Below are 26163 nucleotides of genomic sequence, written 5' to 3'. Positions count from 1 at the left end.
GCTCCCCGTCAGCCCCCGCCCGCCCGCCTCCAACTCCCGGCATGCCCCGCTCCCCGTCAGCCCCCCGCTCGCCTCCAACTCCCGGCATGCCCCGCTCCCCGTCACCCCCGGTCCCCTCCAACTCCCGGCATGCCCCGCTCCCCGTCAGCCCCCCGCTCGCCTCCAACTCCCGGCATGCCCCGCTCCCCGCCCCCCCCCGCTCCCCTCCAACTCCCGGCATGCCCCGCTCCCCGTCACCCCCGCTCGCCTCCAACTCCCGGCATGACCCCCTCCCGCCCGCCCGCCTCCAACTCCCGGCATGCCCCGCTCCCCGTCAGCCCCCCCGCTCGCCTCCAACTCCCGGCATGCCCCGCTCCCCGTCACCTCCCGCTCCCCTCCAACTCCCGGCATGCCCCGCTCCCCGTCAGCCCCCCCGCTCGCCTCCAACTCCCGGCATGCCCCGCTCCCCGTCACCCCCCCGCTCCCCTCCAACTCCCGGCATGCCCCGCTCCCGTGCAGCTACACCAACTCCCGGCATGCCCCGCGCCCCAGGCAGTGGAGAGGCCTGGCCAGGCAGTGCTCCTTGGCGCTGCGGGGCGAAAGGAGGCGAGCAGGGGACTCCGGGCAGACCCTTTATTAGTGCGAACACAAGGAAGGCCGCCCTGTACAGCATTGCACGGGCAGAGCAGGGGGCGCCCGCTCCCGGGGCTGGCGAAGAGCTGCTTGCAGGAACCAGGCGCTGGGGCATCTGCCCTTTCCCAGGCATGTCAGGCGGGCTGAAGAGATCCTGCAGAAGCCTCGCGTGCCCTTGCCAGTCTCAGTACAGGACCAAGAAACGCATGCCCCACCAGCGTGCCGCTGCCACCATTCCTGGGCCCGGGCCCACAGCCCCAGCAAGACACGAGGCAGCCTCTGGCTTCTAGCACCGTGCGTGGCCATGGGAGACCCCACTGAAACCAGCTCTCCGAGGAGACGGAAATCCTCTTGTCCCACTCTGTGGTCCTGATTTCCTGTGCATTGAAGTAATGGATGAGCCAGCGCTGGCACAGCAGCCGTCTCCCCATGCCCCGGGCAAGGAGGCAGCATTGCGGGGAGGGGCTCGGAGGGGGGGATGGTGAAACACGTTAAGAACGCCTTGCCGTGCTCCCCCTTGGAGCAGCTTCTACGACAAGTAGCTATCCTGCCCTGAGCACAAGACAGGAGTCAAGGAAGGAGCTCAGGGTCTCCTCCCAAGCCCACACCCGTGGAGGGATGAACTGCAATCCCCCACCTGCCTCCCGGACAGGCTGAGCGTCTCCAGCAGAGCTGGCCCTGACCGCCCACCCATGGCCAGCGCCCCACAGAAGACAGAGCTGCCAGACTCATGAACCTGGCCCGTGCGCTGGAATGCGAGGGCACCTCCTATTCTGCACCAGCCCTAGATCCCTTCCAGCACCAGACTGCTCCAGGCTAAAGAGCCCCAGGGCCCTGCCCCACATTCAGGACTATCAGGGCACTGGGGAGGGGGGGGGAGGGGAAGAGTAGAGCTGGGGGTTGAGGGAGACGGGGCTGTTCCCTTCCATTTGATCCTTGGTCCCTGACAATTTTTCAAGTAGCTGGCCCATGAGCTGGAACATGGGGGGAGTAACTGCTCTGAGCAAATAAACAGAGTGCCTGCCCCAGCCAGTGCACGGGCCTCACCTCGCCCCTTCCAGGCCATAGGGAGAGTCCCTTACCACCTCCACCACTCCACATGCACCCACATCCATGTGGGGCCAGAGGGAGAATCTGACTCCCGCTCCACCCACCAACCAGAGGGAGGCACGAGGAGTGTGTAGCCAGCGTGCGGACACTGCAGGCCACAGGCAGTCTCTGCCTTGCATGCACACTGGAGGCACTGGTGGGCAGTTTCCAAATAGCTGCCCGCCCGACAGCATGTGGTCCAGAGGGAAGTAGCATCAGGGCCCTGTGAGGCCAGCAGGGTGGGGCCATCCTGGGGGAGCAGAAGGGCAAGGCTGGAGGGAGGGAGGAGGCAGTGGGGGCAAGGCTGGCAGGCAGGGAGGCCAGCTCAGTAGTCCGTGCTCTCACTCTCACACCAGGCGGAGGGGGCATCAGTACCAAAGTACCTGTCTCCAAAGTTACCTAAACACAAAAGCAACACAGTAAGGCGATCAGCAGCAGCACCATACCCCATGATGCCAGCCCCTCTCCCCCGAGGAAGCCCCAGGAGAATGAAACCATTGCCTCACATCAATCCCCCCAGGTCTGCGGCCCGGCCCGGCCGGAGCACAGCTGTCTCCGGGCCGAGGAAGGGCACCATAGGGTCTGGTCTGAGCGGCCACCGGCAGTCGCCCAAGCCAGGCTGAGCTCCCCGCCCCCCTTACCGATGCCAGGGATGATGTGGAATTCCTCGTTGACCCTCTTGTCCACGGCTGTGGTGATGATGCGGACACGGGGGAAGGCGTAGGCCACGGAGTGAACCCCCATCTCCGCCATCAGCAGGGACAGCAGGAAGATCTTCTCTTCGTGGACATCGTGATCCTGCAGCACAGACAGTGCTGAGCAGAATGGGCCCAGAGCGAAGTGCATGGGCGGCAGGTGGAGCCCCCTTCCAGGAGGCTAGGGCCCAGCCCTGCCCCTTCTGCCCGCCGGAGAAGCTCCGGGCCGCCCCAAGCCCACTCCCCTGTCCTCCTCCCCCGGCTAGAGGAGCCCCAGGCCGCCAGGAGCCCTGAGCCCACCCCCAGCCACGCCGTACCTCCGCTCCCGAGACGCCCCGCTGGAAAAGCCGTGTGCAGGTTCCGAGGCAGCTGAGGAGGTGGTATCTGCTACTTCAGGAGATTACTGACGAACTGGGGGAGCTGAGTAGCACATACCACGTCCTCAACCACCTCAGCACCTGCCTGGCGCAGAATAAGCAAAAACTTTCCCCATGCAAACTGCCAAAACCTGCAACCTGGCAGCAGCGGCTAGGCCAGGGGAGGCTTAGCCTATTATACTACCACCTATGGCGAAGTGCCCCATGCTCTCAGAGCAGTAGCCTCCCTGCTTCCATGCTGGAAACCCCAGGCAGCCCACCCCGATTCCCAGAGGGTAGGGCCAGCCCGGCAGGCTCACCAGCAGGACGCGCACGGCCATCATGGCTGCAGCCCCCGTGGACACGGTGCTGTCCATCAGGATGACATAATCTTCGCTGATCTCCTTGGGGAGCCGCAGATAGTGAAGCTGAGGACAGATGGGGGACAGGGCTTATGAAGGAGTCAAGTGCGACACCCTGCCCCCACCCCGCAGCCCCTTGTGGAATTAACAAGCACTCTGTGGACGCTGGGGGCAGAGAAGGGACGGACAGGGCAACGCTCACCTCAGGCTCCCCTGTGTCGTGGTTGGTCTGGATCAGAATCTTGCCCAGTCGAATGTCTTTGCAGACAGCAGTGAGCGCCTGCTCCATGGTCTCCCCCGCCCGCAGGATGGACACACCTGTGATCTGGTGCAGAGGGAAGACAACAGCCACCTTAGATTGGACTGGGCATGCAGCTACCCCGAGGGGGCAGCGACCGCCTCCCGCCTCTCAGACCCCCGGCCAGGGCAGCACTTCCCTCCCACACTGGGGCAGCACATCCCAACAGCCCCCCAGCCCTCAGACTGGGGCAAGGACCCCCAGCCACCCTTCCTATTCCCCAAAGCAGTCTGGGAAGCCTTGCATCCCCCTCCTGGAGCCCAAGGGGTGTTGTCCTAGATGGGAGAATAGACATTTCTCTGGTCCCCATCAGCCCAGGACCTGAGAGCCTCGCCATCTTCTCCCAATCCTGCCTCACTGCACGGGACGGGGGAACTGACCTCACAGAAGCTAAGTGACTGACCCGGGTCACACAGGCAGTCTGTGCAGAGCAGGGAATGGAACCAGCTCTCCCCAAGCCAGGGCTGTGGAATGGCCACCCTTCCTCCCAGAGTTCTGGGGGGACCTGGCCAGTCTCACCCGCTGCCTGTGGAACCGCTTCCCTTCATACACAGTCCCCTGAGGCGTCTCCACCGTCACTGGCTGCAGGAGAAGAGCAGGTTGTTAATGTGGGGGCAGACCCTGAGCCAGGCTGCAGCATGACGCAGCAACTTCATCCAGACAGCATGAGAGCAGGTAGCAAAGGGCAGGGCCTGGGCCTTACATGGCAGGTTGGGGGCAGGGCCTGTACCGTGAGTGGCAGGCAGGAGGGGCAGGTCACCAGGGAAGGGGCGGAGCCTGTAGCATGAGTGGCAGGCAGGAGGGGCAGGTCACCAGGAAAGGGGTGGGGCCTGTAGCATGAGTGGCAGGCAGGAGGGGCAGGTCACCAGGAAAGGGGTGGGGCCTGTAGCATGAGTGGCAGGCAGGAGGGGCAGGTCACCAGAGAAGGGGCGGAGCCTGTAGCATGAGTGGCAGGCAGATGGGGCAGGTCACCAGGGAAGGGGCGGAGCCTGTAGCATGAGTGGCAGGCAGGAGGGGCAGGGCCTACAGGTCACATACGTTGAGTGGCAGGAAGGAGAGGGCATGTTCAATCAGCAACCTCATCAGGCGCTTGGAATAGAAGATGAATTCATCTCTGGTTGTGTCCTTGTTCCTGTGGGACCAGTGACACAGAGGTGAGAGCAGACTCCAGGCCCTGGGGCCCCTGCGTCCCCCCCTCCCCCCAATTCCAGCCCCATCCCACGGGCAGGAGAATACAGCGCAGGGGAGTGGATGGGGGCAGAGTAGGCATATTGGGGAAAATATCCCGGCACTCGCCAGAGTGAGATCCCTGCACCCCCACCACCAGGAGCCTGTCACCTCTCCCATGTGGGGGTCCCAGGGCATAGAGGGGACCTAGCCATCACCTCCCCTCCAGGGGAAATAAGGGAAGAACTGATATGGGAGTCACTTAAAGAATGGCATTAATTATATTACTCTCTTTTTCAATCAACGTGGAGTTATGGAAATAGTTTGATAGGATCTCTCTTACAAGTTTGGCTGATAAAGGTAATAGTGGTGATGTGATAGACTTAGATTTCTGCAAGGCATTTGATTTGGTACCACCTGACACTAACTAAAATAATACAAATTCAAAATGGCACACAGTAAGGGGATTAAAAGCTAGCTGACCGGTCTCAAAATGTAACTATAAACAGGGAATCCTCCTCCAGTGGGTGTTCCTAGTAAGGTCCCACAGGGATCTGTTCTTGAGCCCTCTGAAAGAAAACAAAACCAACTCTGAGAAAGATTGGGGGAGTGGTAAATAATGAAGAGGACAGGTCACACAGAGATCCAGATCACTCAGTAAGGTGGGTCTTTTAATGTGGCTAAATGTAGATGGGGGGGGGGGGGACAGGGATGGCTCAGTGGTTGGAGCATTGGCCTGCTAAACCCAGGGTTGTGAGTTCAATCCTTGAGGGGGCCACTTGGGGATCTGGGGCAAAATCAGTACTTGGTCCTGCTAGGGAAGGCAGGGGGCTGGACTCAATGACCTTTCAAGGTCCCGTCCAGTTCTAGGAGATAGGATATCTCCATTAATGATTATAACAGAGAATGCAGCCCGTACTCAGCCTAGGGGACTAGCCTAGGGGACACAGTCACTTTGGAAAAGATTTGGGAGTGGGGATGGATAATCAGCTCAACGTGAACTCCTCCTGTAATGCTGTGGCCGAAAGGGCTAATGCCAGCCTTGGACGCATAAATGGGGACTCTCAAGTAGGAGTCAAGAGGTTATTTTACCTCTGTATTTATCACTGATGTGACCACTGCTGGAATAGCGCGTCCATTTCATGTGCCCACAATTCAAGGAGGTTGATAAATTGGAGAGGGGTCAGAGAAGAGACAGGAATAACTAAAAGATTAGAAAAAATGCCTTACAGTGTCGGACTCAAGCTCAATCTATTTAGCTTAACAAAGAAGGTTAAGAGAGGATTTGACCCCAGTCGATAAGTAACTACCCAGGGAACAAATACTTGGTAATGAGCTCCTTAGTCTAGCAGAGGAAGGTCTAACATGATCCAGTAACTGGAAGCTAGACAAAGTTGGACTCGACAGATGGCGTATTTTTTAAACAGAGTAATTAACCATTGGAGCAATTGACCAAGGATCGTGGTGGCTTCTCCATTGCTGGTGTGTCACTACTGAAGAGCTTGAGGCCTTAGAAAGGAAGGCCCAACACCATGTTCTGTACCACCGGGGAGGCCGGCAGACCATAGCCAGGAGGCTCAGCGCATGGAGACAGCAGTTGCCATCGAGCACGAGGCTGTGTCAGCAACGTCAAGAGAAGCTTGAAGCGAACCCTTCGCAATCATCTGGCCTTCAACTGTGAGGGCCTGAGCCAGTTCCTTTTGGTCTTGCGGCAGGTGGTCAATAAAATGTGAAAATTTGGCATAGTTTGTGAAATCCCAGAGCAGCCAATGAGTAGCTCTTTCAGCCCGGCAGGACCATTCTCTTGAGTGTTTTATCTGAGGGAGTCAATTTGGAGCTGGGTCTGTCGACTCCTCTTGTTGACCACGTCCATTACCAAGGAGTTGGGGGTAGGATGGGAGAAAAAAATATTCCAGCCCTTTGGTCAGTACAATATAGTTGTTGTTTGCCCTCTTGCAAACAGGCAGGATGGTAGCAGGCGTGTGCCACATGGCACAGACGGCTGACAGTAAAGCCTCGTTAAGGGCTAAGGCAAGGTGGTCCAGCAGGGAGTGCGGAGTTTCCTGGATTTCCTCCCAAGGGATCTGGAATGATTCCGCTCTCCTCATCTGGTCTTGAAAAGCCCAGAGTCTTGGGCAGAAATGTCCCAAGCTGAGATGTCCTCTCCCATATCCTGTGGAGGAGCTCGAAGCATCAGTACCAGGAGACCGAGGAGGGGCTGGCGGCTGGGTCAATACCAGTGGTTGAGATCTTGTGCTGGGGTGCAGCAGAACCAACGGCAGCTCTGGCTCCGAAGGGTGTGACAGATGCCCTTAAGAGGGGAGATCCAGGCCCTTCTGCAACTAGTATCTCTTCATAGAAGAGGAACCTGCACAGACACCGGGGACAGTGCACAGGTACAGTCCGCGTGCTCCGCAGATACGCAAGCGGAGGAGGGTGGTTACAGACATGGTGCAGAGGTTTGGCCAATGTGGTTCTTGGGGCTGCGACACAGGAGGGCAAGCCCAGAGCATGAGATGAAGAAGGCTTCTTAGAAGAGTCCCTGTTCCTGGAAGGATCCTTCGTCTCTGCTTCCAGGACTGACAATCGTGCAGCTTGTTGTGACTTGCTGAAAGGCTCCTCAGCGTGGGGCATACCATAAGTCCTCTTGGGACCAGGACGCGTAGAAGCCTCAGCAGTATCCATGCTGGGATGTGGTCTCCTTTCCTTGCCTCAGGGGTTACCTTCTCCTTCCTTTGGAGACTCCCTCAGGGAAACCGGGTTTCTTCTTTTGAGAAGGTTTCACTTCTGAAGCAGCCCCATGGCGTTTGCTCAGTGAGGCTGCAGTCACCCATGCAGGGAGCTAGAAAGAGTCGGACCCTGCAGGAGCTTCAATCTACCGTCCTTCAGTTTGCAAGATATGCGCTCACACTCAAGCAGACCTTGCCCTCACGTGGGGCGTAGGACTCCCTGAGGCAGTGGAATGCCTGTCACCGTGGGGGAAAGACCTGTGGCAGGTCTGGCAGGGTTTGAACCCATTGTCATGGGCATAACTTGAGCAACGAGGGCACAGAAAAAACAACGGCTGAGGGTAAGGTCCTGGCCACAAAGAAAACGGGCTGAAGGGGAACCCCCAGCCCCCAAAGCACAAGTCTGACCAAAAACCAGTTGAAAAGCAAATATAATAAAACAAGACGACAATACTAAGAAAAGGTGGGAGCTGAGACACTAGCAGCAGACACTGCGCGGGTCTGTCTGGCACCACCGGCTGATGACACGGATATAAACAAATGGATATAAACTGGCCATCAAGAAGTTTAGACTTGAAATTAGTTGAAGGTTTGTAACCATCAGAGGAGTGAAGTTCTGGAGCAGCCTCCCAAGGGGAGCAGTGGGGTCAACAGACATATCTGGCTTCAAGACTGAGCTTGATAAGTTTATGGAGGGGATGGTATGATGGGATAGCCTCATTTTGGCAATTAATTTCTCTTTGACTATTAGCGGTAAATATGCCCAGTGGTCTGTGATGGGATGTTCGATGGGGTGGGATCTGAGTTACTACAGAGAATTTTTTCCTGGGTGCTGGCTGGTGAGTCTTGCCCACATGCTCACGGTTTAGCTGATCGCCATATTTGGGGTCGGGAAGGAATTTTCCTCCAGGGCAGATTGGCAGAGGCCCTGGGTTTTTTTTGCCTTCCTCTGCAGCATAGGGCAAGGGTCACTTGCTGGAGGATTCTCTGCACCTTGAAATCTTTAAACCACGATTTGAGGACTTCAGTGGCTCAGACACAGGTTTGATACAGGAGTGGGTGGGTGAGATTCTGTGGCCTGCATGGTGCAGGAGGTCAGATTAGATGATCATAATGGTCCCTTCTGACCTTAAAGTCTATGATTCTATGAAAAGGAACTGCAGCCATGGTGGCTCCCAACATGCCCTCACACCGCAGCCCAAGGGTGCACAGGGTGGGGTGGACACTGCTGACGAACAGCTCCAGGCAAGGTGAGCACACACCCCCTATGGTGCAGCACCTCCAGGGACGGTGACTCAAAGATGTGCTGCTACAGCCCAGGGCGGGAGCGCCTGGGGAAGGGCAGTGACAGGCAGACGAAAGCCAGAGACCACGCTGGAGAGGAATCGGGGGGACATTCATGCGGATGGAAGGCGGCTCAGCCCAGGTCTGGTGCTACAGGGTGACACAGAGACAAACCCAACAGTCTGAATGGGGCCCGGTGAACTTCGCTCTGGGGCAACCCAGGGGGGAGCTGGTCGTGTGCTGGTGGTGGGGGACAGTGATGTTGGGTGAGCCGGGCGCTGGCAGCCAGGGATCTAACGGCTCTGAGTGCCCTAGTGTCCAGGCACCAAGGATGGGGAGTAGCTGAGATGCCCAGGCAGAGTCCCCATGGGCATCGGCAGAGCACATGCCACCACAAGCGCCAGCGTCGCGTGATGCCCAGGGCTCTTTGCTGCCTCAGCCAGGGTGGGGCCAGAACCCCAAGGAAGAAGAGACCCAGCCCCACAGACACTGCTGGCTAGAAGATCCGAGCTTATGCTATTCCCAGGAGCAGGGTCTGTTCACGCTGCATCCTGACCCCATGCAAATCTGCCTCCAAGCCACCCCTCATGTCCCTCTGACACAGTCCTGTTGCCAGGGCCACCAGCCATCCCCAGGACCAACAGCACATTGGTCGGGTTAGTCCAGGGGTAACCAGAGGCCACCCCCAGCCCGTCCCCTACCAGCATGTCCCAGCCTCCCACGCCCAAGACGGCTGAGGGGGACGTTTCCATGCCCCCGGGCTGGGCAAAGGCTGTAGGCCCCAGGAAGGGCCCTGCCAGAGGCCTGGGACTAGAAAAGGCTCTGCAGAAAGGCCAGGGACCAGAGTGGGACCCTGTGACAACGTGGGAATTTTCTGTAATATTTTTTATGAAGCCTATGTGTGCCTCCGTTTCCCCTGTATTTTGTATGCCTGCTGGGAGGGGCCATGGGGAAGGACTGGCCAAGGCCAACCCATAGCAATGGAAAATCACTAGGACATTGACACCGTGGGGGGGACGGGGGGGAAGACGGACGGACGGGACACCGGACACCAATTTCCACTTCTCAGCAGGGAAGCTGAGCACCGTCAGCTCAAGAGCAAAGGAGCTGGGAGGCGGGGGGCAAGAGCTGGCTGCGGGGAGGAGCTGGAGCTCTCACCTGGGATCTGAATGAAGAGAGAGAGCACATCAGCCACGGGGTTCACCACAGCTGGGCACCGGGCTGACCAGAATGACTTGGGCCATGCTTTCCCCTTCATCTCTCTGTGCTGACCAAGGCTGGCTCCCGTCGGCACAGGGGGGCCCCAGAGGCCCAGTCTCAGGTGGTGAGGCTGTGTGGCCTACCCTGAAGGAAGAGACCCCTCGGGGTCTGGCACCTCCCAGAGACTGTTCCCAAGCGGGGGGAGCGTACCCTCAATCCCGTGGATCAGTGACAGACCAGCAGCCCTGCTCCACTTAATGAACTGGGAGAATCAGGGTAGACTGGACACCCTGCAGCAAAGGGAACCAGGGCCAAAGGAAGCCCATGTTTGAGAGACTTCGTCAACCACACCTCAAGGGTGGGGGGCTTGATTTGAAACATGCCTGGTTGAGAGTGAGTTACTGGGAAAGTCAGAAGAGAAACTGAGGTAGGGAGACATGAGTGCTCTAGGACTGCAACTAGGCCAGCCTCCCTCCCCTCACCCCCCGGGAGAGGGCGGGGGGGAAAGGAGAGGCACCCCCCAGGGAGAGGGCAGGGGGGGAAAGGAGAGGCACCCCCCAGGGAGAGGGCAGGGGGGGAAAGGAGAGGCACCCCCCCACACACACACACCCCCCAGACAGAGCAGGCGGGAAGACTCAGTACCTGATGATGGTGTGCATGCCTCGCACCTGCGGCGTGCTCTCGAGGACACTCAGTGACTTGGGCAGCGGCTGCCCTTGGTGGGCAGAGGCCAGGGCCGCTCTGCAGAGACACACAAGTGAGTCTGGCCCAGCAACCCTCTGCCAGGCGTTGGCACAGGCATGCACGCGCCAGCCCCCCCGCCAGCAGCACATGCAGGGACGTGCCGGTGGCCCCGCCAGCTCTGCCCCATTCACTCTCCCGCAGGCACGTGTGTGTCTGACACCTGCACGGCAGCTCCGTCCACCAGGGGGGCTGCCAGGCAGTCCCATGCCCTGCTCCCGGGGCCCCCTCCAAACACAGGGCACAGACCCCCACCTCCCCGAAACCAGCTGCATGGGGGGGCCACGTGGACACTTGCCCTGGCACGCAGGGCGGGCCCCACCTCCAAGCAGCTGGACTAGCAATAGCAGTGAAGCTGCAGTAGCCTGGGTGGTGTTGCAGGCTAGTCCCCGCCGCCGGGGCCCTGGTACGTACTTCTCACTCAAGTGAGTTGTGATCTAGCTAGAAGGAGACTAGTTTAGATGGACGCTAACACAGGTGCAGCCTCCCCACGCAGTACAGACAGCCCTAAGGGCCTGCTGCGACAAGGAAACTGGAAGAGCTGTTCTGAAGCCTAGCTGTGCCTCAGTTTCCCCTATGCATTGCACTGGTACTCACTGGGGAAAAGGGATGACACTGGCTCTCAGGGCAGGCTAAGAGACCCAGGTGGGTGTCATCTCCCCGTCTGGGTGGAACGACAGAGTCATCAGCGAACCAGCTGACACCCACCCAGATCAAGAAGGGGGCCAGAGAGACAAGACCAGCTCCGATGACTCCTGGATCCACGCTCTCAGCAAGGAAGCTGAGCAGAGAACAAATGAGTGGCTGGTGAGAGGTGGGATGAGTGCTGGCTTCTGGAGGAAACTCTCTCACCTAGGAACTAGGCAGGTCTATGCTACCGCTTCTGTCGATCTAACTTCCGTCGCTCAGGGGTGTGAAAAGGCCACCTCCCCCCCGCGCGACGCACGTTACAGCCACCTAGGCGCTGTCCACAGCGGCGCGGTCAGCGGGAGATGCTCTCCCACCACCATCGCTTCCACCTCTTGCCGAGGTGCAGTAATTACACCGATGGGCGAGCGCTGGCCCGCTGGCATAGCGCGTCTCCACCAGATGTGCTGCAGGCTGTGCCAATGTGGTGCTTCTGGTGTGGATGAGCCGTGACTGAGGAGGTCTATGCTCAAAATGCTGCAGCTGTTCAGTGCAGACACGATCCACGCCGAAGGTGTAGATCCACCTCCCCAGGAGGCAGCAGCTAGGTCGATGGAAGAATTCTTCTGTCAACCTAGTGCTGTCTAGACGGGCACTTAGGTCAGCTCAACTACGCCCCCCGGGGGGGGAGGGGGGATTTCTCACACCCCCTGAGCAACGTTGCTACATTGACCCAATTTAAACCAGGTCGGGGAGGGAGGGGGGGTTGAAAATGGAGTTCACTGCGGCCTGGCTGGGCTCTGCACTGACCACCATGGTCCATGCTTCAAGCTTCTCCTCTCCGGGCTCACCCTGTTTAAAGAAGCTGTGAGCGTCACTGCAAACATGCAGCGAGGTGCCAAGTCTCTACTCGGATGGGTCTCAGCGGGACTCGCTGACCAGAGCTCTTGGTGTGAAGCAGGAGTGCTGGAGCCCAGCGGTTCACACTCAGGAAGGAGGAGTGGGACCCGTGGGGTCTGGCCCACTGAAGGGCTCCTCTAAGAGTCTGTTCCTGAGCTGGGGATGCAGCACCGATCCCGTGACACCCGCGCAGCCCTGACCCCAGCTGGGTGCCCCTTCCGGGCCCAGCTGCTCTCACGGCTATGGTGCAGTTTGAGGCCAATGAAGCGTGTGTCTCACTGGAGGAAAGGCAGGAGCAGCCTGCCCCGTGCTCCCCTGGGCGAAGCCCCTATCCCGACTGCGAAGGCCGCAAAACTCACTGCCTCCCAGCTCCTCCAGGGGCAGGGCTAGCAGCTATTGAGCTGGGGTGCAGGAATTGCCGCTTCCCCCCGGTGACCAGAGCAGGGAGCCCAGTGGGCACCAGGGCCCTGCCTGGCAGAGGGTGAGTGCCAAGGGGCTGCGGAGAGGCCTGGGTGACAGCACCAGCCCTGCAGGTCACACACACACAGCACTGGGGGAAGGGTCTGCTCCGCTCCGGGGCGCTGGGGCTCAGAGACAAACAAAGCAAGTCACCAGCCAAGGAGACATCCCCCCAAGCCAAGCAACACACACAGGAGCGGCCAGCGCGGCAGGGGAGGAACGGAGACAAACTGTCCTCACATATCCCAGCGCAGCTTCCTCTGGTGCAGACACCGCGGGCCAACAGGGACAGGGGAGGGCACGACAGGGGGACAAAAGAGAGACAAACGGGCATTAGAGGGCAGCAGGCAGCGGCACCTTCCTGCTGTGGACACAGGGTGCCGGGGGAGAGGGGGGCAGCCCAACAGGACCCGAGGGGAGAAGCTGCTGGAAGCACCTGGCGGCAGGGACAGGGAGGGGGGTGGAGCAGCCTGGCCCCAGCAGGTGGCCATGGAGGGCCCCCCCCGCCCCCAGCAGCAGTGGTGGCAGCAGCACGGCAGTGTCTGAGCAGAGCATGCCCAGCAGCGCTGCGTCCCCCGCGTGGGAGTGTGGCCTGGGGCTGCTGCCCCTTTCCAGCCCCCCCCAGCATCTGAGCCCCCCGACTCAGCAGCACAGCCTGGCCCGGTGCGACAGCAAGGAGAGCGGCCAGACCCCCCCTCGCATACACACACTCCACTCGGCTGCCCAAGAGGAGGCGCCGGGACCTGTGCCCTGCACCTCCCTCCGGGGAGCTGTGCCCAAGCTGCCAGCAAGCCACAGCAGCTCTCCGGGCTCGGGGAGCCCCTCCGACTCCAGAGGGGACGGGATCGGCAGCTCCCGTGCTGCAGGCCACCCAGCCGTGGGCTCAGCCGCGCAAAGCACAGGCCCCTGGGGGACCCCAGCACACGCTGCGGAGGGGCTCGAGCCATCCCCGGTGGGCAGGTGGCGGGTGCGGGGCTCCCAGGGAGCTGGCTACAGGAGCAGCAGCAGGGAGTCTACGCACGCCATGCGCCACGGGAATCGAGTGGCCACTAGCACTGCCACCCTTCAGTGGGGCCGGTGCTCCCCACGCCTTGTCTGGCTGGCTGCTCCCCGCCCCGCACTGCGCCCCGGGGCCAGGCCTGGCTGGCTGCTCCCCGCCCCCGTCCCGCACTGCGCCCCGGGGCCAGGCCTGGCTGCCTGCTCCCCGCCCCCGTCCCGCACTGCGCCCCGGGGCCAGGCCTGGCTGCCTGCTCCCCGCCCCCGCCCCGCACTGCGCCCCGGGGCCAGGCCTGGCTGGCTGCTCCCCGCCCCTGTCCCGCACTGCGCCCCAGGGCCAGGACTGGGCTGCTCCCCGTCCCCGCACTGCGCCCTGGGCTGAGGTGCGAGAGGAGAGGGCCGCACTGCACCCATCGTACCTGACTGTGATTTCACGCTGCAATGGTAGGAGCCCACGTCGGGAGAAAACAAGGTGATTACAGGGCAGGGGATGGGGAGAGAAATACAGAACATCTGTCACTGCACGCAACTGGCCACAAACCCGCCAGCCCCCACGCCCGCCCCGGCGGCAACCCAGCACCTCCAGCCATTGCTAACTCCAAGAGCAGTGGGTGCACGTATATCCATGGAGGGGCAGGGCTGGGGTAGCAGGGGGCTGTGGGGCGGGATGGGAGCACTGGCAGAGCTGTGTGTGGGGAGCACAGGGCTGGCAGGGGGCAGTGGGGCAGGATTGGGGCACTGGCAGGGCCGGGTGTGCGGAGCTCAGGGCTGGCAGGGGGCAGTGGGGCGGGATTGGGGGCACTGGCAGAGCCGTGTGTGGGGAGCTCAGGACTGGCAGGGGGCAGTGGGGCGGGATTGGGGGCACTAGCAGAGCTGTGTGTGGGGAGCTCAGGGCTGAGGTACCAGGGGGCTGTGGGGCGGGATTGGGGCACTGGCAGAGCTGTGTGTGGGGAGCGCTGGGCTGGGCTGGCCGGGGACTGCAGGTCAGGACTGCAGAACCAGGCGAGCAGGGGCCAGCTACCAGCGCGGGGCGCCAGACTGGAGAACAAGAGGGTGTGGGAGATGTGCAATGTGGTGCCCTGGGCCAGCCAGCTCGGTCCCTGCTCGCTCTCACTGTTCCCCCATCAGCCTGGCCAGGGGCACCACATGGGGCACCGGAGCCTGGAGACGGGGACAATCCCGGGTCAGCAGGAGCCCCCCTCACCTCCTCCAGCCCCCCACCCCGGCCCCGGCCCCCCCTCATCTCCTCCAGCCCCCCTGCCCTGGCCCGGGCCCAGCCCCCCCCACCTCCTCCAGCCCCCCTGTGACGAACTGGGACTGTTCTTAATGTGGTCATTGAATGCCGACAGGGGAGTGTGGCTAGGATAGTCTGCATTGGGGGATGGGAGACGCCCGAAGGAGAATACCTGAGCATGTAACATGAGAACCCAGGAAGGGGTTGGAGGCCAGGTGACACCTTGGCCCGGGAAACTGAACAAAGGCTGTGGGAGGGGTCGCTGAAGGCAGAGTGGTGGAAGCTGGCTGGTGAGATGGCTGGGAGGCAGAGATGGCTCTGACCTCCCAAGGGGGGTTGGGATGCCCTGGGACCCCAAGATGGACCTAACTGAGGGGGGTCCTGTTGTCTGTGCCTGCAAGACCTGTCTTGGACTGTATTCCTGTCATCCAAATAAACCTTCTGCTTTACTGGCTGGCTGAGAGTCATGGTGAATCGCAGGAAGCCAGGGGCGCAGGGCCCTGAGTTCCCCAATACTCCGTGACAACTGATGGCAGGGGTGGGATCTAGTGCACCCCGTGGACGGCGCTTCCTGCAGTAAGTGACTGGGGAGCAGTAAAACGAAGGGGGATTGACAGGGACCAGGCGTGCTGAAGAGTGAGAGAGAGACGGTTATTACCCCTGGGAGTGTGTGACCAGCGAGAAGGACTTTTGCAGTAACAGGGTCCCCTGGGGGGATCGCAGCGAGTGGTCCCAGGGGTGGAGGAGTCTGCAGCTCGACCCTGGCAGAGAGGTGGTGACCTCGAGAAGGGCTGGCACACTAGGGAACTCCTTGGGAACTGTGGGGAGCTGTGAGCACACAGGCCGGTGAGTGGCCAGCAGGAAGATGTATGCCAAGCGGCTTAAGAGCGACCTGGTGGAGCTGTGCAAGCAGAGGGGGCTGCGCAGTGGGAGGCTCACCAAAGAACAGCTTATTGCCCGGCTGGAGGCGGAAGATCGCGCGAATGAACTGATCCCTGTGTCTCAGGGAAGCCGCCTGGCAAATGCAGCGCAGGCACCAGTGTCTGTCCCAGCTGGGAGTGGTCAGCTGGCTGCTGAGGGCTTCCCGAGACCCCTCCTTCCTACGCCTAGGGGAAGGGTGGGGAGGAGCCCAGCAAATACCGAGGGCTCCGTGACCCCCCCGGCCAGCAGAGGATCCTCCTGGCGACGTTCGGCATCCGTGGAGCGGAATTGGCTGGAATGGGAGAAAGAGCTAAAACAGAGAGCTGGAGGATCGTGAACAACAGAGACAGCATGAAGAGAGACAGCATCAGCATGAACGGGAGGAGAATGAGAGACAGAGGCATCATGAACTGGAACTGGCCAGGCTAAGGGGCCGCGAGCCCCCGGCTGCGGTGAGTGAGGGGGGACCCAAGACTGCACGGAGCTTTGATAAGTGCATCCTGGCCCCACGTAAGGAGGGGGAGGACATAGATGACTTCCTGGATGCCTTTGAGACGGCCTGCAAGCTGCACCGGGTTGATCCCGCGGACAGACTCCGGGTCCTCACCCCCTTACTGGACCCCAAAGCCGTGGCATTGTACCGCCAACTGGAAGAGGCGGAGAAACGGGACTATGAACTATTCAAAAAGGCCCTGCTACGAGAGTTTGGGCTGACTCCTGAGATGTACCGGGAAAGGTTCCGGAGTCAGGATAAAACCCCTGAGATCTCATATCTGCAACTAGCCGTCCGCATGGAAGGATACGCCAGCAAGTGGGCAGATGGGGCCCAGACGAAGGGGGACCTGGTTAAACTGCTGGTACTGGAGCAACTGTATGAGCGGTGCCCATCTGACCTGAGGCTGTGGTTGAGGGACAAAAAACCAGAGAACCCGCGACACGCAGGCCGGCTGGCCGATGAGTTTGTAAAGAGCCGGACAGGGGACAACAGGGAGGAGTCCCAAAGGAACAGTCCCACCACAACGCAGAGAGAGAGTCACCATGGGACCTCCCCGTGGGAAAATACAGAAAAACCCCATCAAAGGGGAACATCCGGTGTCAGGACCATCCGACCCACTCAAGGGGACCCATGGGACATGGGCTGCTACCACTATGGCCAGAAAGGCCACATACGGGCCCAGTGCCCCAGGCTCAGGGACAGACTGAGGAGACCCAACCCACAGAGGGTTGACTGGGTAGAGACCCAGCCGGGCGAGAGGCAGCATTCCCAGGGAAGGGGGGCTGGCAGAGTACCACCTGCTAAGGAGGGAGGAGAGCTACAGGACAGCTCCTCTGGGGGGCTGGATGCTCCAGACTCAGGGTTTTTGGTTTATACGGTGGGCGCGGGGCTGTCCCTCCGGAGAGAGTACCTTGTTCCCCTGGAGGTGGATGGGAGGAAGGTCGATGGATACTGGGATACGGGCGCAGAGGTGACGCTGGCCCGGCCCGAGGTGGTGGCCCCAGATCAGGTGGTGCCCAACACCTACCTGACCCTGACCGGGGTGGGCGGGACACCAGTCAAAGTGCCCGTGGCAAGGGTACACCTGAAGTGGGGGGCCAAGGAGGGCCCCAAGGATGTGGGGGTACACCCGTATTTGCCCACTGAGGTGTTGATGGGGGGGACCTGGAGAACTGGCCAAGCAACCCCCAAAAGGCACTGGTTGTGACCCGCAGTCAGAGCCGGCGAGGGGCCCTGCGCCCTGGCCTTGGGGGTGGTGCCTTGCCTGAGGAGCAGGACCCTAACCTGGTGGGGAGGGAACGCCCAGGGACACGGCTCAGGGAGGCTGCAGCTTCAGGCCCAGCGGGCGAGGAAGAGCAGGTGGCCATCCCTGTCCCAGCTGCTGAGTTCCAGGCCGAGTTGCAGAGAGATCCCTCCTTGCGGAAGATAAGGGACCTGGCCGACCTCAATGCGGTACAGACCATGGGACGAGGTGGCCGGAAAAGGTTCCTGTGGGAGAAGGGGTTCCTGTACCGAGAATGGGCTCCCCCAGGGAAAATGGAGTCGGGGGGATCAGGAGGCAGCTGGTGGTACCCCAGAAGTATCGCCGCCAGCTGCTGTGCCGGGCCCATGACATTCCCCTCTCAGGGCACCAGGGAACCTGGCGTACCCAGCAGAGGCTGCTACGGAGCTTTTACTGGCCTGGGGTCTTTGTTACTGTCCGACAGTACTGCGGATCCTGTGACCCCTGTCAGAGGGGGAGGAAGGCCTGGGACAAGGGGAAAACAGCTTTAGGACCCTTGCCCAGCATAAAGGATCCTTTCCGGAGGGTGGCCAAGGTTAAAAGGGCGGCTCTAAACCAAGAGAGCCCAAAGCACAGACCTCCAGACTGGAGCACTGGGAGAAGACCACAGCCCAGTTGGAACCCCAGAGGTATTGGGGTGGGGAAAGGGCACAGGCCGCATAAACCTTCCCACATGCGAACTGTGAGTGCCATCAAGCGCCCCCGACCTAAGGGGGGGCGTGAAACTGGAGGGGCCTGGTGTAATTCTCACCAAGGAATGGGAGGGATGCGGGGTCATCCATGGGAACGGGGGTAGGTTCGAACTTCCCCGGGTCACTGGCTAAAGTGACCCCGCTCAGTTCGGTCTCGAAGTGGGGAGAGATGTGACGAACTGGGACTGTTCTTAATGTGGTCTTTGAATGCTGCTGACAGGGGAGTGTGGCTAGGATAGTCTGCATTGGGGGATGGGAGACGGCCCGAAGGCGAATACCTGAGCATGTAACATGAGAACCCAGGAAGGGGTTGGAGGCCAGGTGACACCTTGGCCCGGGAAACTGAACAAAGGCTGTGGGAGGGGTCGCTGAAGGCAGAGTGGTGGAAGCAGGCTGGTGAGATGGCTGGGAGGCAGAGATGGCTCTGACCTCCCAAGGGGGGTTGGGATGCCCTGGGACCCCAAGATGGACCTAACTGAGGGGGGTCCTGTTATCTGTGCCTGCAAGACCTGTCTTGGACTGTATTCCTGTCATCCAAATAAACCTTCTGCTTTACTGGCTGGCTGAGAGTCATGGTGAATCGCAGGAAGCCGGGGATGCAGGGCCCTGAGTCCCCCAATACTCCGTGACACCCCCCTGCCCTGGCCCCGGCCCAGCCCCCCCCACCTCCTCCAGCCCCCTCTCACCTTCTCCAGCTGGCTGTGCACATGCTGCACAATGAGATCCAGGGCCACAAAGTTCTCCCCACCTGACGGGAGCAAGAATCGGAGATGAACCACAGCCCCACAGCGCCCCCCCGCCCCCAGCCCTACAGCTCCTCCCAGCCCCCCCCCGTCGGAGCCCACCCCACACTTCCCCCTCCCTGGAGCCCAGCCCTCCCCACCCACCACCCCGACCCACCAGTCCATCTCCCCACCTTCTCACCCCGACATCTCCACCCCCTGGAGCCCAGCACCCCAGCCCTGCCCGCTCCACAACTCCACCCACCTGGAACACAGCCCTGCCCACACGACACCCTTGTCCTGCCACCCCAATCCCCAAGCCCTGCCCACACACCACGCTGATCCCCAGCCCAGCTCCCCACCCACTCACCCCAACACTTCCACCCCCCTGGAGCCCAGCCGCCGACCTCTCCACCCTGACCGCCCGGCCCTGCCCACCCTGACACCCCTTCAGATACCCAGAGCACTGCCTCACCCCCCTTGCCTCTCCTGTCTGCCCGACAGCCCCGCCCACCCTGACACCCACTGCCCACCTGGAACCTGGCCTCAGGCCCAGATCCACGGAGACCCGCTCCCCCCGGCCTGGCCTCACCTCTGGGCACCACGATGTCGGCCACCTGCACGGTGGGCTCAATGTACTGCTCGAAGGCCGGCTTGACGAACTTGTTGTACTGCTTGATGACGCCCACGATGTCCCGCCCGCGCTCCATGATGTCACGCTGCAGCCGCCGCACCAGCCGGATGTCAGAGTCCGTGTCCACAAACACCTTCATGTCCAGGAGCTGGGGGGCCGGGAGGGTCAGCACCCATCTGGGCCCCTCCCGCACACCCAGCTCTGACCACACAGAGGGGGGTTCTCAGGAGTGGCCAGCTGGCCAGGCCAGTCTCCCCAACCCCGCCAGGGTGCTCTGAGGACAGACCTGTCCTCCCCACCGGTTCCCAGGCAGCGCCCAGCCCCCGCAGGCACTCAGGAAGCCCTCCCTGCCCCACAGGCACCCCATACCTTCAGCAGCTCCTTGTTGGAAAAAGATAAAATCCCCTCGAACACTACCACATTGGCCCCATAGATGGTTTTCTGCAGGGAGAGAAGGGCCACACCACGCTTCAGAGACCGGTAACCTTGCCCCGTCCACTCCCACACTGCACCCCATGCCCCTGCCCTACCCCAATCCGTCCCCACACACCCCATCCTCCCCACAAACACACACACTGTGCACTGTCCCCAGCCCTCCCCTGCCCATGGGAAGCCGTACGTCTGGAGGGGCTCCCCGCCCTGCCCCCACTGCTCCCCAGCCCTCCCCTTCCCCCGGGAAGCCGTACGGCTGGAGGGGCTCCCCGCCCTGCCCCCACTGCTCCCCAGCCCTCCCCTGCCCCCGGGAAGCCGTACGGCTGGAGGGGCTCCCCGCCCTGCCCCCACTGCTCCCCAGCCCTCCCCTTCCCCCGGGAAGCCGTACGGCTGGAGGGGCTCCCCGCCCTGCCCCCACTGCTCCTCAGCCCTCCCCTTCCCCCGGGAAGCCGTACGGCTGGAGGGGCTCCCCGCCCTGCCCCCACTGCTCCCCAGCCCTCCCCTGCCCATGGGAAGCCGTACGGCTGGAGGGGCTCCCCGCCCTGCCCCCACTGCTCCCCAGCCCTCCCCTTCCCCTGGGAAGCCGTACGGCTGGAGGGGCTCCCCGCCCTGCCCCCACTGCTCCCCAGCCCTCCCCTGCCCATGGGAAGCCGTACGGCTGGAGGGGCTCCCCGCCCTGCCCCCACTGCTCCCCAGCCCTCCCCTTCCCCCGGGAAGCCGTACGGCTGGAGGGGCTCCCCGCCCTGCCCCCACTGCTCCCCAGCCCTCCCCTGCCCCCGGGAAGCCGTACGGCTGGAGGGGCTCCCCGCCCTGCCCCCACTGCTCCCCAGCCCTCCCCTGCCCCCGGGAAGCCGTACGGCTGGAGGGGCTCCCCGCCCTGCCCCCACTGCTCCCCAGCCCTCCCCTGCCCCCGGGAAGCCGTACGGCTGGAGGGGCTCCCCGCCCTGCCCCCACTGCTCCCCAGCCCTCCCCTGCCCCCGGGAAGCCGTACGGCTGGAGGGGCTCCCCGCCCTGCCCCCACTGCTCCCCAGCCCTCCCCTTCCCCCGGGAAGCCGTACGGCTGGAGGGGCTCCCCGCCCTGCCCCCACACACCCAGTCCTTGCGGCGGCTGTGGGTGGCGAAGTCGTACACCGGCACCTTGACGCTCTTGCCCTTCTTCAGCTTGCGCAGAACGCTGATCAGCAGGTCGAAGTCGAAGGCGTCGGGGTGGTCGAAGTTGTACTCGTTGTGGGCAGCCAGCTCCTGCTGCTCCTTGTTTAGCACCTGGGGGGGCGGACGCAGAGGGAAGAGGGTGGAGCAGTGTACAGGGGCGGGGGGCAGTACGCGGAAGGGAGGGAGAGGGGCAGGGGGGCAGTACGCGGAAGGGAGGGAGAGGGGCAGGGGGGCAGTACGCGGAAGGGAGGGAGAGGGGCAGGGGGGCAGTACGCGGAAAGGAGGGAGAGGGGCAGGGGGGCAGTACGCGGAAAGGAGGGAGAGGGGCAGGGGGGCAGTACGCGGAAGGGAGGGAGAGGGGCAGGGGGGCAGTACGCGGAAAGGAGGGAGAGGGGCAGTACGCGGAAAGGAGGGAGAGGGGCAGGGGGGCAGTACGCGGAAGGGAGGGAGAGGGGCAGGGGGGCAGTACGCGGAAGGGAGGGAGCGGGGCAGGGGGGCAGTACGCGGAAGGGAGGGAGCGGGGCAGGGGGGCAGTACGCGGAAGGGAGGGAGAGGGGCAGGGGGGCAGTACGCGGAAGGGAGGGAGAGGGGCAGGGGGGCAGTACGCGGAAGGGAGGGAGCGGGGCAGGGGGGCAGTACGCGGAAAGGAGGGAGAGGGGCAGGGGGGCAGTACGCGGAAGGGAGGGAGCGGGGCAGGGGGGCAGTACGCGGAAGGGAGGGAGAGGGGCAGGGGGGCAGTACGCGGAAGGGAGGGAGCGGGGCAGGGGGGCAGTACGCGGAAGGGAGGGAGCGGGGCAGGGGGGCAGTACGCGGAAAGGAGGGAGCGGGGCAGGGGGGCAGTACGCGGAAAGGAGGGAGCGGGGCAGGGGGGCAGTACGCGGAAGGGAGGGAGAGGGGCAGGGGGGCAGTACGCGGAAGGGAGGGAGAGGGGCAGGGGGGCAGTACGCGGAAGGGAGGGAGAGGGGCAGGGGGGCAGTACGCGGAAGGGAGGGAGAGGGGCAGGGGGGCAGTACGCGGAAGGGAGGGAGAGGGGCAGGGGGGCAGTACGCGGAAGGGAGGGAGAGGGGCAGGGGGGCAGTACGCGGAAAGGAGGGAGAGGGGCAGGGGGGCAGTACGCGGAAGGGAGGGAGAGGGGCAGGGGGGCAGTACGCGGAATGGAGGGAGAGGGGCAGGGGGGCAGTACGCGGAAGGGAGGGAGAGGGGCAGGGGGGCAGTACGCGGAAGGGAGGGAGAGGGGCAGGGGGGCAGTACGCGGAAGGGAGGGAGAGGGGCACGGGGAAGGGTTGATAAGATGGAAGAAACTTAGTCCGTTCGATCTGCCAAAGTTCAGACACGGAGCCCAGTGCCCCCACCCTGACACCCCCCAAGCAGCTGCCCCACTGGTGGGGACCCAGGGCTGTCTCCCAGGGAGCCCAGCTCCCCAAGCCTTCAGCCTCAGCTAGGCTCTGGCCCCCCACCCCCATTCCCAGCAGCTGGTCAGCCTCAGGGCTGGGGCAGCGGAGTGCCAGAGCGCTGTGCAGCAGAGATGTCCAGCCCTGTCAGGGCTCCCTCTTCTCCCAGGGGCGCACCGGCTCACCTTATAGAAGCAGTCCATGGACAGCAGCACCACCCAGGGCACATCCAGGGCCTCAATGATCTTATTGGCCACCGTGGTCTTGCCTGACGCGCTCCCTCCACTCAGGCCTGGGAAGAGAAATCCACCCGGGACGCTGGCGTTACCCGTTGCTTCCCCAGTGCCACGCAGAGGGGCCAGAGCTGCCTCCCCCTCCAGGAGATTCACAGGAAGGTCAGCATGGAGAAAATGGCCACATCCCACCCGCCATCTGGGGAGGGGCACGGGAACCCTGTCGACAAGGGCTTGTCACCAGCACGCTGCAGCTCGGGCCCGCCCCCCACATACCCAGCAAGCCCCTCAGGGAACCCTCTGGGCCAGTTAGCGAGGGCTCCCAGCCCCTGCTAAGCCACACCCTCAGCCATGACAGTCACCCTACCCCACCCCCAAGGGGTATCAACATCCCACCATGCACGCTGCTGCCCCTGCAGGCCCTTGGCACCCTCGGGGCCACACGGGGGAACACCGGACAGACGGCAGGCAACACATGCCCGTCCCCGTGGCTTCAGGGCAGCTGGTCCCTGCTTGGGGAGCAGGACGGGACAGACTTGGTCTGACCCACATCGTCTCCCGAATATGCTGTCTGGTAGCATTGTTCCAAACTTAGCAGACTCTGCCCGGGGCTAACCTCAGGGGCAGAGGCCAGGTGGGTCGGTGCAGACTGCTGGGCAAAGGGCCAAGGCCTTTCCTAGAGCAGCTCTGAGAACTGCCCCGACACCCCCTCCCCAACTCACCAGCACCTGCTGTCACCCCTTGAGCCTGCCCCCCCATTCTCCATTGTCCCCTCCCTGCCTGCCACTGCCCCCTCCCATCCGCATCACCCCCTCTACAACTCACCAGCACCTGCTGACCCCTCCAGTCACTGTCACTCCTAGACCCCCTGGTGCCTCCCTACTACTGCCCTCCCCACCCATGTCACCCCTCCCCCCCTCACCAGCACCTGCTGACCCCTCCAGCTCACTCTCACCCCGCTCCCCCGTCCCCTCCCTGCCCCTTCCCGCCTGTGTCGCCCCCTCCGCCACTCACCAGCACCCGCTGACCCCTCCAGCTCACTGTCACCCCTTGACCCTGCCCCTCCCACTGCCCATCATCCCCTGCCTACTGGCCACTTCCCTCCTCACCCTCTCATCCCCCCCGCTCCTCCCTCCACTTCCCATCACCCCCTGCCCCCTTAAGCTCACTATAACCCCCACGCTCGCTTGCCGTCACCCCACCCAAAGCATGATCCCCTCTGATCCCTGTGTCCACCCTGTCAGTTGCTGACTCAGGGCCTCCTTGGACCCTTCAAGGCAGTCAGCATGTCCATTCTGACATGTCAGCCACACTGCCTCCCTCCCCCCTTGCTCTCTGCCCCACTGTGCCCCAGAGAGCTCAGACTGGGGAAAGAGAGGGGGTATTCCACAGCTGGTGCCAGGGGCAGCAGTGCTTGGAGCAGGCAGCTCATCTACTCACAGCAAGGCCCAGTGGGGGGAAGGCAGAGCGGGGGAACGGCGCCAGGCTGCAGGGGTGAGGCTAGCAGCGCAGAGCCGGGCCTGATCAGGGGGTGGGGGAGTGGTTGGGTGGGCAGGAGAGGCCTGGAGGTTGAGGGGTTGTGACGAACTGGGCCTGTTCTCACTGTGGTCTGTGAATGCTGACAGGGGAGTGTGGCTGGGATAGTCTGCATTGGAGGATGGGAGACAGCCCGAGGGCGCATACCTCAGTGTGTAACATGAGAACCCAGGAAGGGGTTGGAGGCCAGGTGACTCCTTAGCCCGGGAAACTGAACAAAGGCTGTGGGAGGGGTCGCTGAAGCCAGAGTGTGGGAAGCAGGCTGGAGAGATGGCTGGGAGGCAGAGATGGCTCTGACCTCCCAAGGGGGGCTGGGATGCCCGGGGACCCCAAGATGGACCTAACTGAGGGGGTCCCTGTTGTCTGTGCCTGCAAGACCTGTCTTGGACTGTATTCCTGTCATCCAAATAAACCTTCTGCTTTACTGGCTGGCTGAGAGTCGCAGTGAATCGTAGGAAGCCGGGGATGCAGGGCCCTGAGTTCCCCAATACTCCGTGACAGGGGTGCACAGCGGCAGGTTCACACCCACCCACAGACAGTCAGGGCAATCCATACTGGAGTCCTCGCTCAGCAACACCCACAAGCAACACTGCCTACAACCTCCGGCTGGCTAGGAGACCCCATCCGGGTCTCCTTCCTGGCGGGCAATGACCTGCCCCAGTTATACGGGCTTCAGCCCCCATCTGCATCACGGCAACGCGACACACCTGGGCAGGGAGCCCTGGGCACTGCGGGGACTCCAGCCAGCCCAGCCTCCGCAGCACGTCTCCACCGCAGCCAGGCTCCTGCCAGCACATCCCACCTGCCCACGGGCATCAGGCCAGGTTCAAGGTCTCGGCCCTTCCCTCTGGGGCGCCCCGGGGCCCGGGCCCAGCCGACCGAGCAGCGTGAGGCCAGGTCTACACTGAACCTTTCGCCAGTCTAGCAACGTTGGGGAGCCGCCCTGGACGCCAGCCCGAGCCCGACGCAGGCCCAGCGATGCTGCGCTCTCGCCGGGACGCACGGCACCGGAGAGCAGGGCAGGCAGGGGAGCGGCGGGGGCAGCCCGAGCTGCCCGTGGGGCCAGGAGCTGGATCGGGGAGCCCAGCTGCGCGTGCGGCTGGGGCAGGCCCCTCCTGGCGGGTCCCGCGCCTGGCACAGCTGCAGCCGGGCAGGGGGTGTCTCACCGATGACAAAGGCTTCCTTGAAGGGCGTGCCCGTCTCGGTGTACCAGGGCGGCCGCCCCGCCGTGTAAATGGTCCGTTTGCTGGTCCGCAGCAGCGGGGGCTCCGTCTTCGACTGGCTCATGGTCCTCTTCCGCGGGGACGGCGCGGGCGCCAGCGGCAGGCGGCTCAACAGTGTGTCCAGGGAGTCCTCACCACTGCCACTGCGGGGCACCGCGCCTCAGAGCCGGGCCGGCTGGGGGCAGCGCGCCCCAGAGAGCCCCCCACCGCGCCGGGCAGCGCGCCCCAGAGAGCCCCCCACCGCGCCGGGCAGCGCGCCCCAGAGAGCCCCGCACCGCGCCGGGCAGCGCGCCCCAGAGAGCCTGACCCGACCCCCCCGCCGGGCAGCGCGCCCCAGAGAGCCCCGCACCGCGCCGGGCAGCGCGCCCCAGAGAGCCTGACCTGACCCCCCTGCCGGGCAGCGCACCCCAGAGAGCCCCCCACCGCGCCGGGCAGCGCGCCCCAGAGAGCCCCCCACCGCGCCGGGCAGCGCGCCCCAGAGAGCCCCGCACCGCGCCGGGCAGCGCGCCCCAGAGAGCCCGAACACCCCCCCGCCGGGCAGCGCGCCCCAGAGAGCCCCCCCCCGCGCCGGGCAGCGCGCCCCAGAGAGCCCCCCCGCCCTCACCTGTCCCGCCGCGAGCCCGGCCGCTCCTCCGCGCCCGCCGCCGCCATCTTGCCGGTTGCCGCAGGGGCTGCCGGGAGCTGCGGTCCCCAGGGCCGT

General features: G+C 63.2%; 1 protein-coding gene across 3 annotated transcripts; it reads right to left on the bottom strand.

Moving 5' to 3' along the window:
- Window positions 1-598: 598 nt before the first annotated feature.
- LOC128833871 (uridine-cytidine kinase-like 1) lies at window positions 599-26163 on the bottom strand. 3 transcript variants are annotated; one of them, XM_054022096.1, is made up of 15 exons: window positions 26068-26163; window positions 25407-25606; window positions 22657-22763; window positions 21021-21191; window positions 19866-19937; window positions 19455-19644; window positions 18827-18888; window positions 13935-13951; window positions 10435-10533; window positions 4451-4544; window positions 3932-3994; window positions 3317-3439; window positions 3073-3180; window positions 2343-2499; window positions 599-2100 (listed from the first exon to the last, which is right to left on the bottom strand). In XM_054022096.1, the coding sequence occupies exons 1-15, from the start codon at window positions 26112-26114 to the stop codon at window positions 2027-2029; spliced, it is 1584 nt and encodes a 527-aa protein (XP_053878071.1). In that variant the 5' UTR covers window positions 26115-26163; the 3' UTR covers window positions 599-2026. The 3 variants fall into 3 exon arrangements, with proteins under 3 accessions (XP_053878071.1, XP_053878072.1, XP_053878073.1); XM_054022097.1 differs by having other exon boundaries at window positions 21066-21191; XM_054022098.1 differs by lacking the exons at window positions 13935-13951; window positions 18827-18888; window positions 19455-19644; ... (3 more) ...; window positions 25407-25606; window positions 26068-26163 and adding an exon at window positions 12760-13928.

Source organism: Malaclemys terrapin, chromosome 3, assembly GCF_027887155.1.
Source record: "Malaclemys terrapin pileata isolate rMalTer1 chromosome 3, rMalTer1.hap1, whole genome shotgun sequence".
NCBI classification, from domain to species: domain Eukaryota; kingdom Metazoa; phylum Chordata; order Testudines; family Emydidae; genus Malaclemys; species Malaclemys terrapin.
The sequence above is the reverse complement of the archived record's forward strand: the minus strand, read 5'-3'. Positions and strand labels throughout refer to the sequence as shown.

Excerpts from the sequence above, each read along its gene's own strand:
- LOC128833871 (XM_054022096.1), bottom strand. The coding sequence starts at position 26,114 with ATGGCGGCGGCGGGCGCGGAGGAGCGGCCGGGCTCGCGGCGGGACAG. Across the intron at positions 21,192-22,656 it reads CCATGGACTGCTTCTATAAG|GTGCTAAACAAGGAGCAGCA; the intron begins GTGAGCCGGTGC and ends CCGCCCCCCCAG. Across the intron at positions 19,938-21,020 it reads ACAGCCGCCGCAAGGACTGG|AAAACCATCTATGGGGCCAA; the intron begins GTGTGTGGGGGC and ends CTCTCCCTGCAG.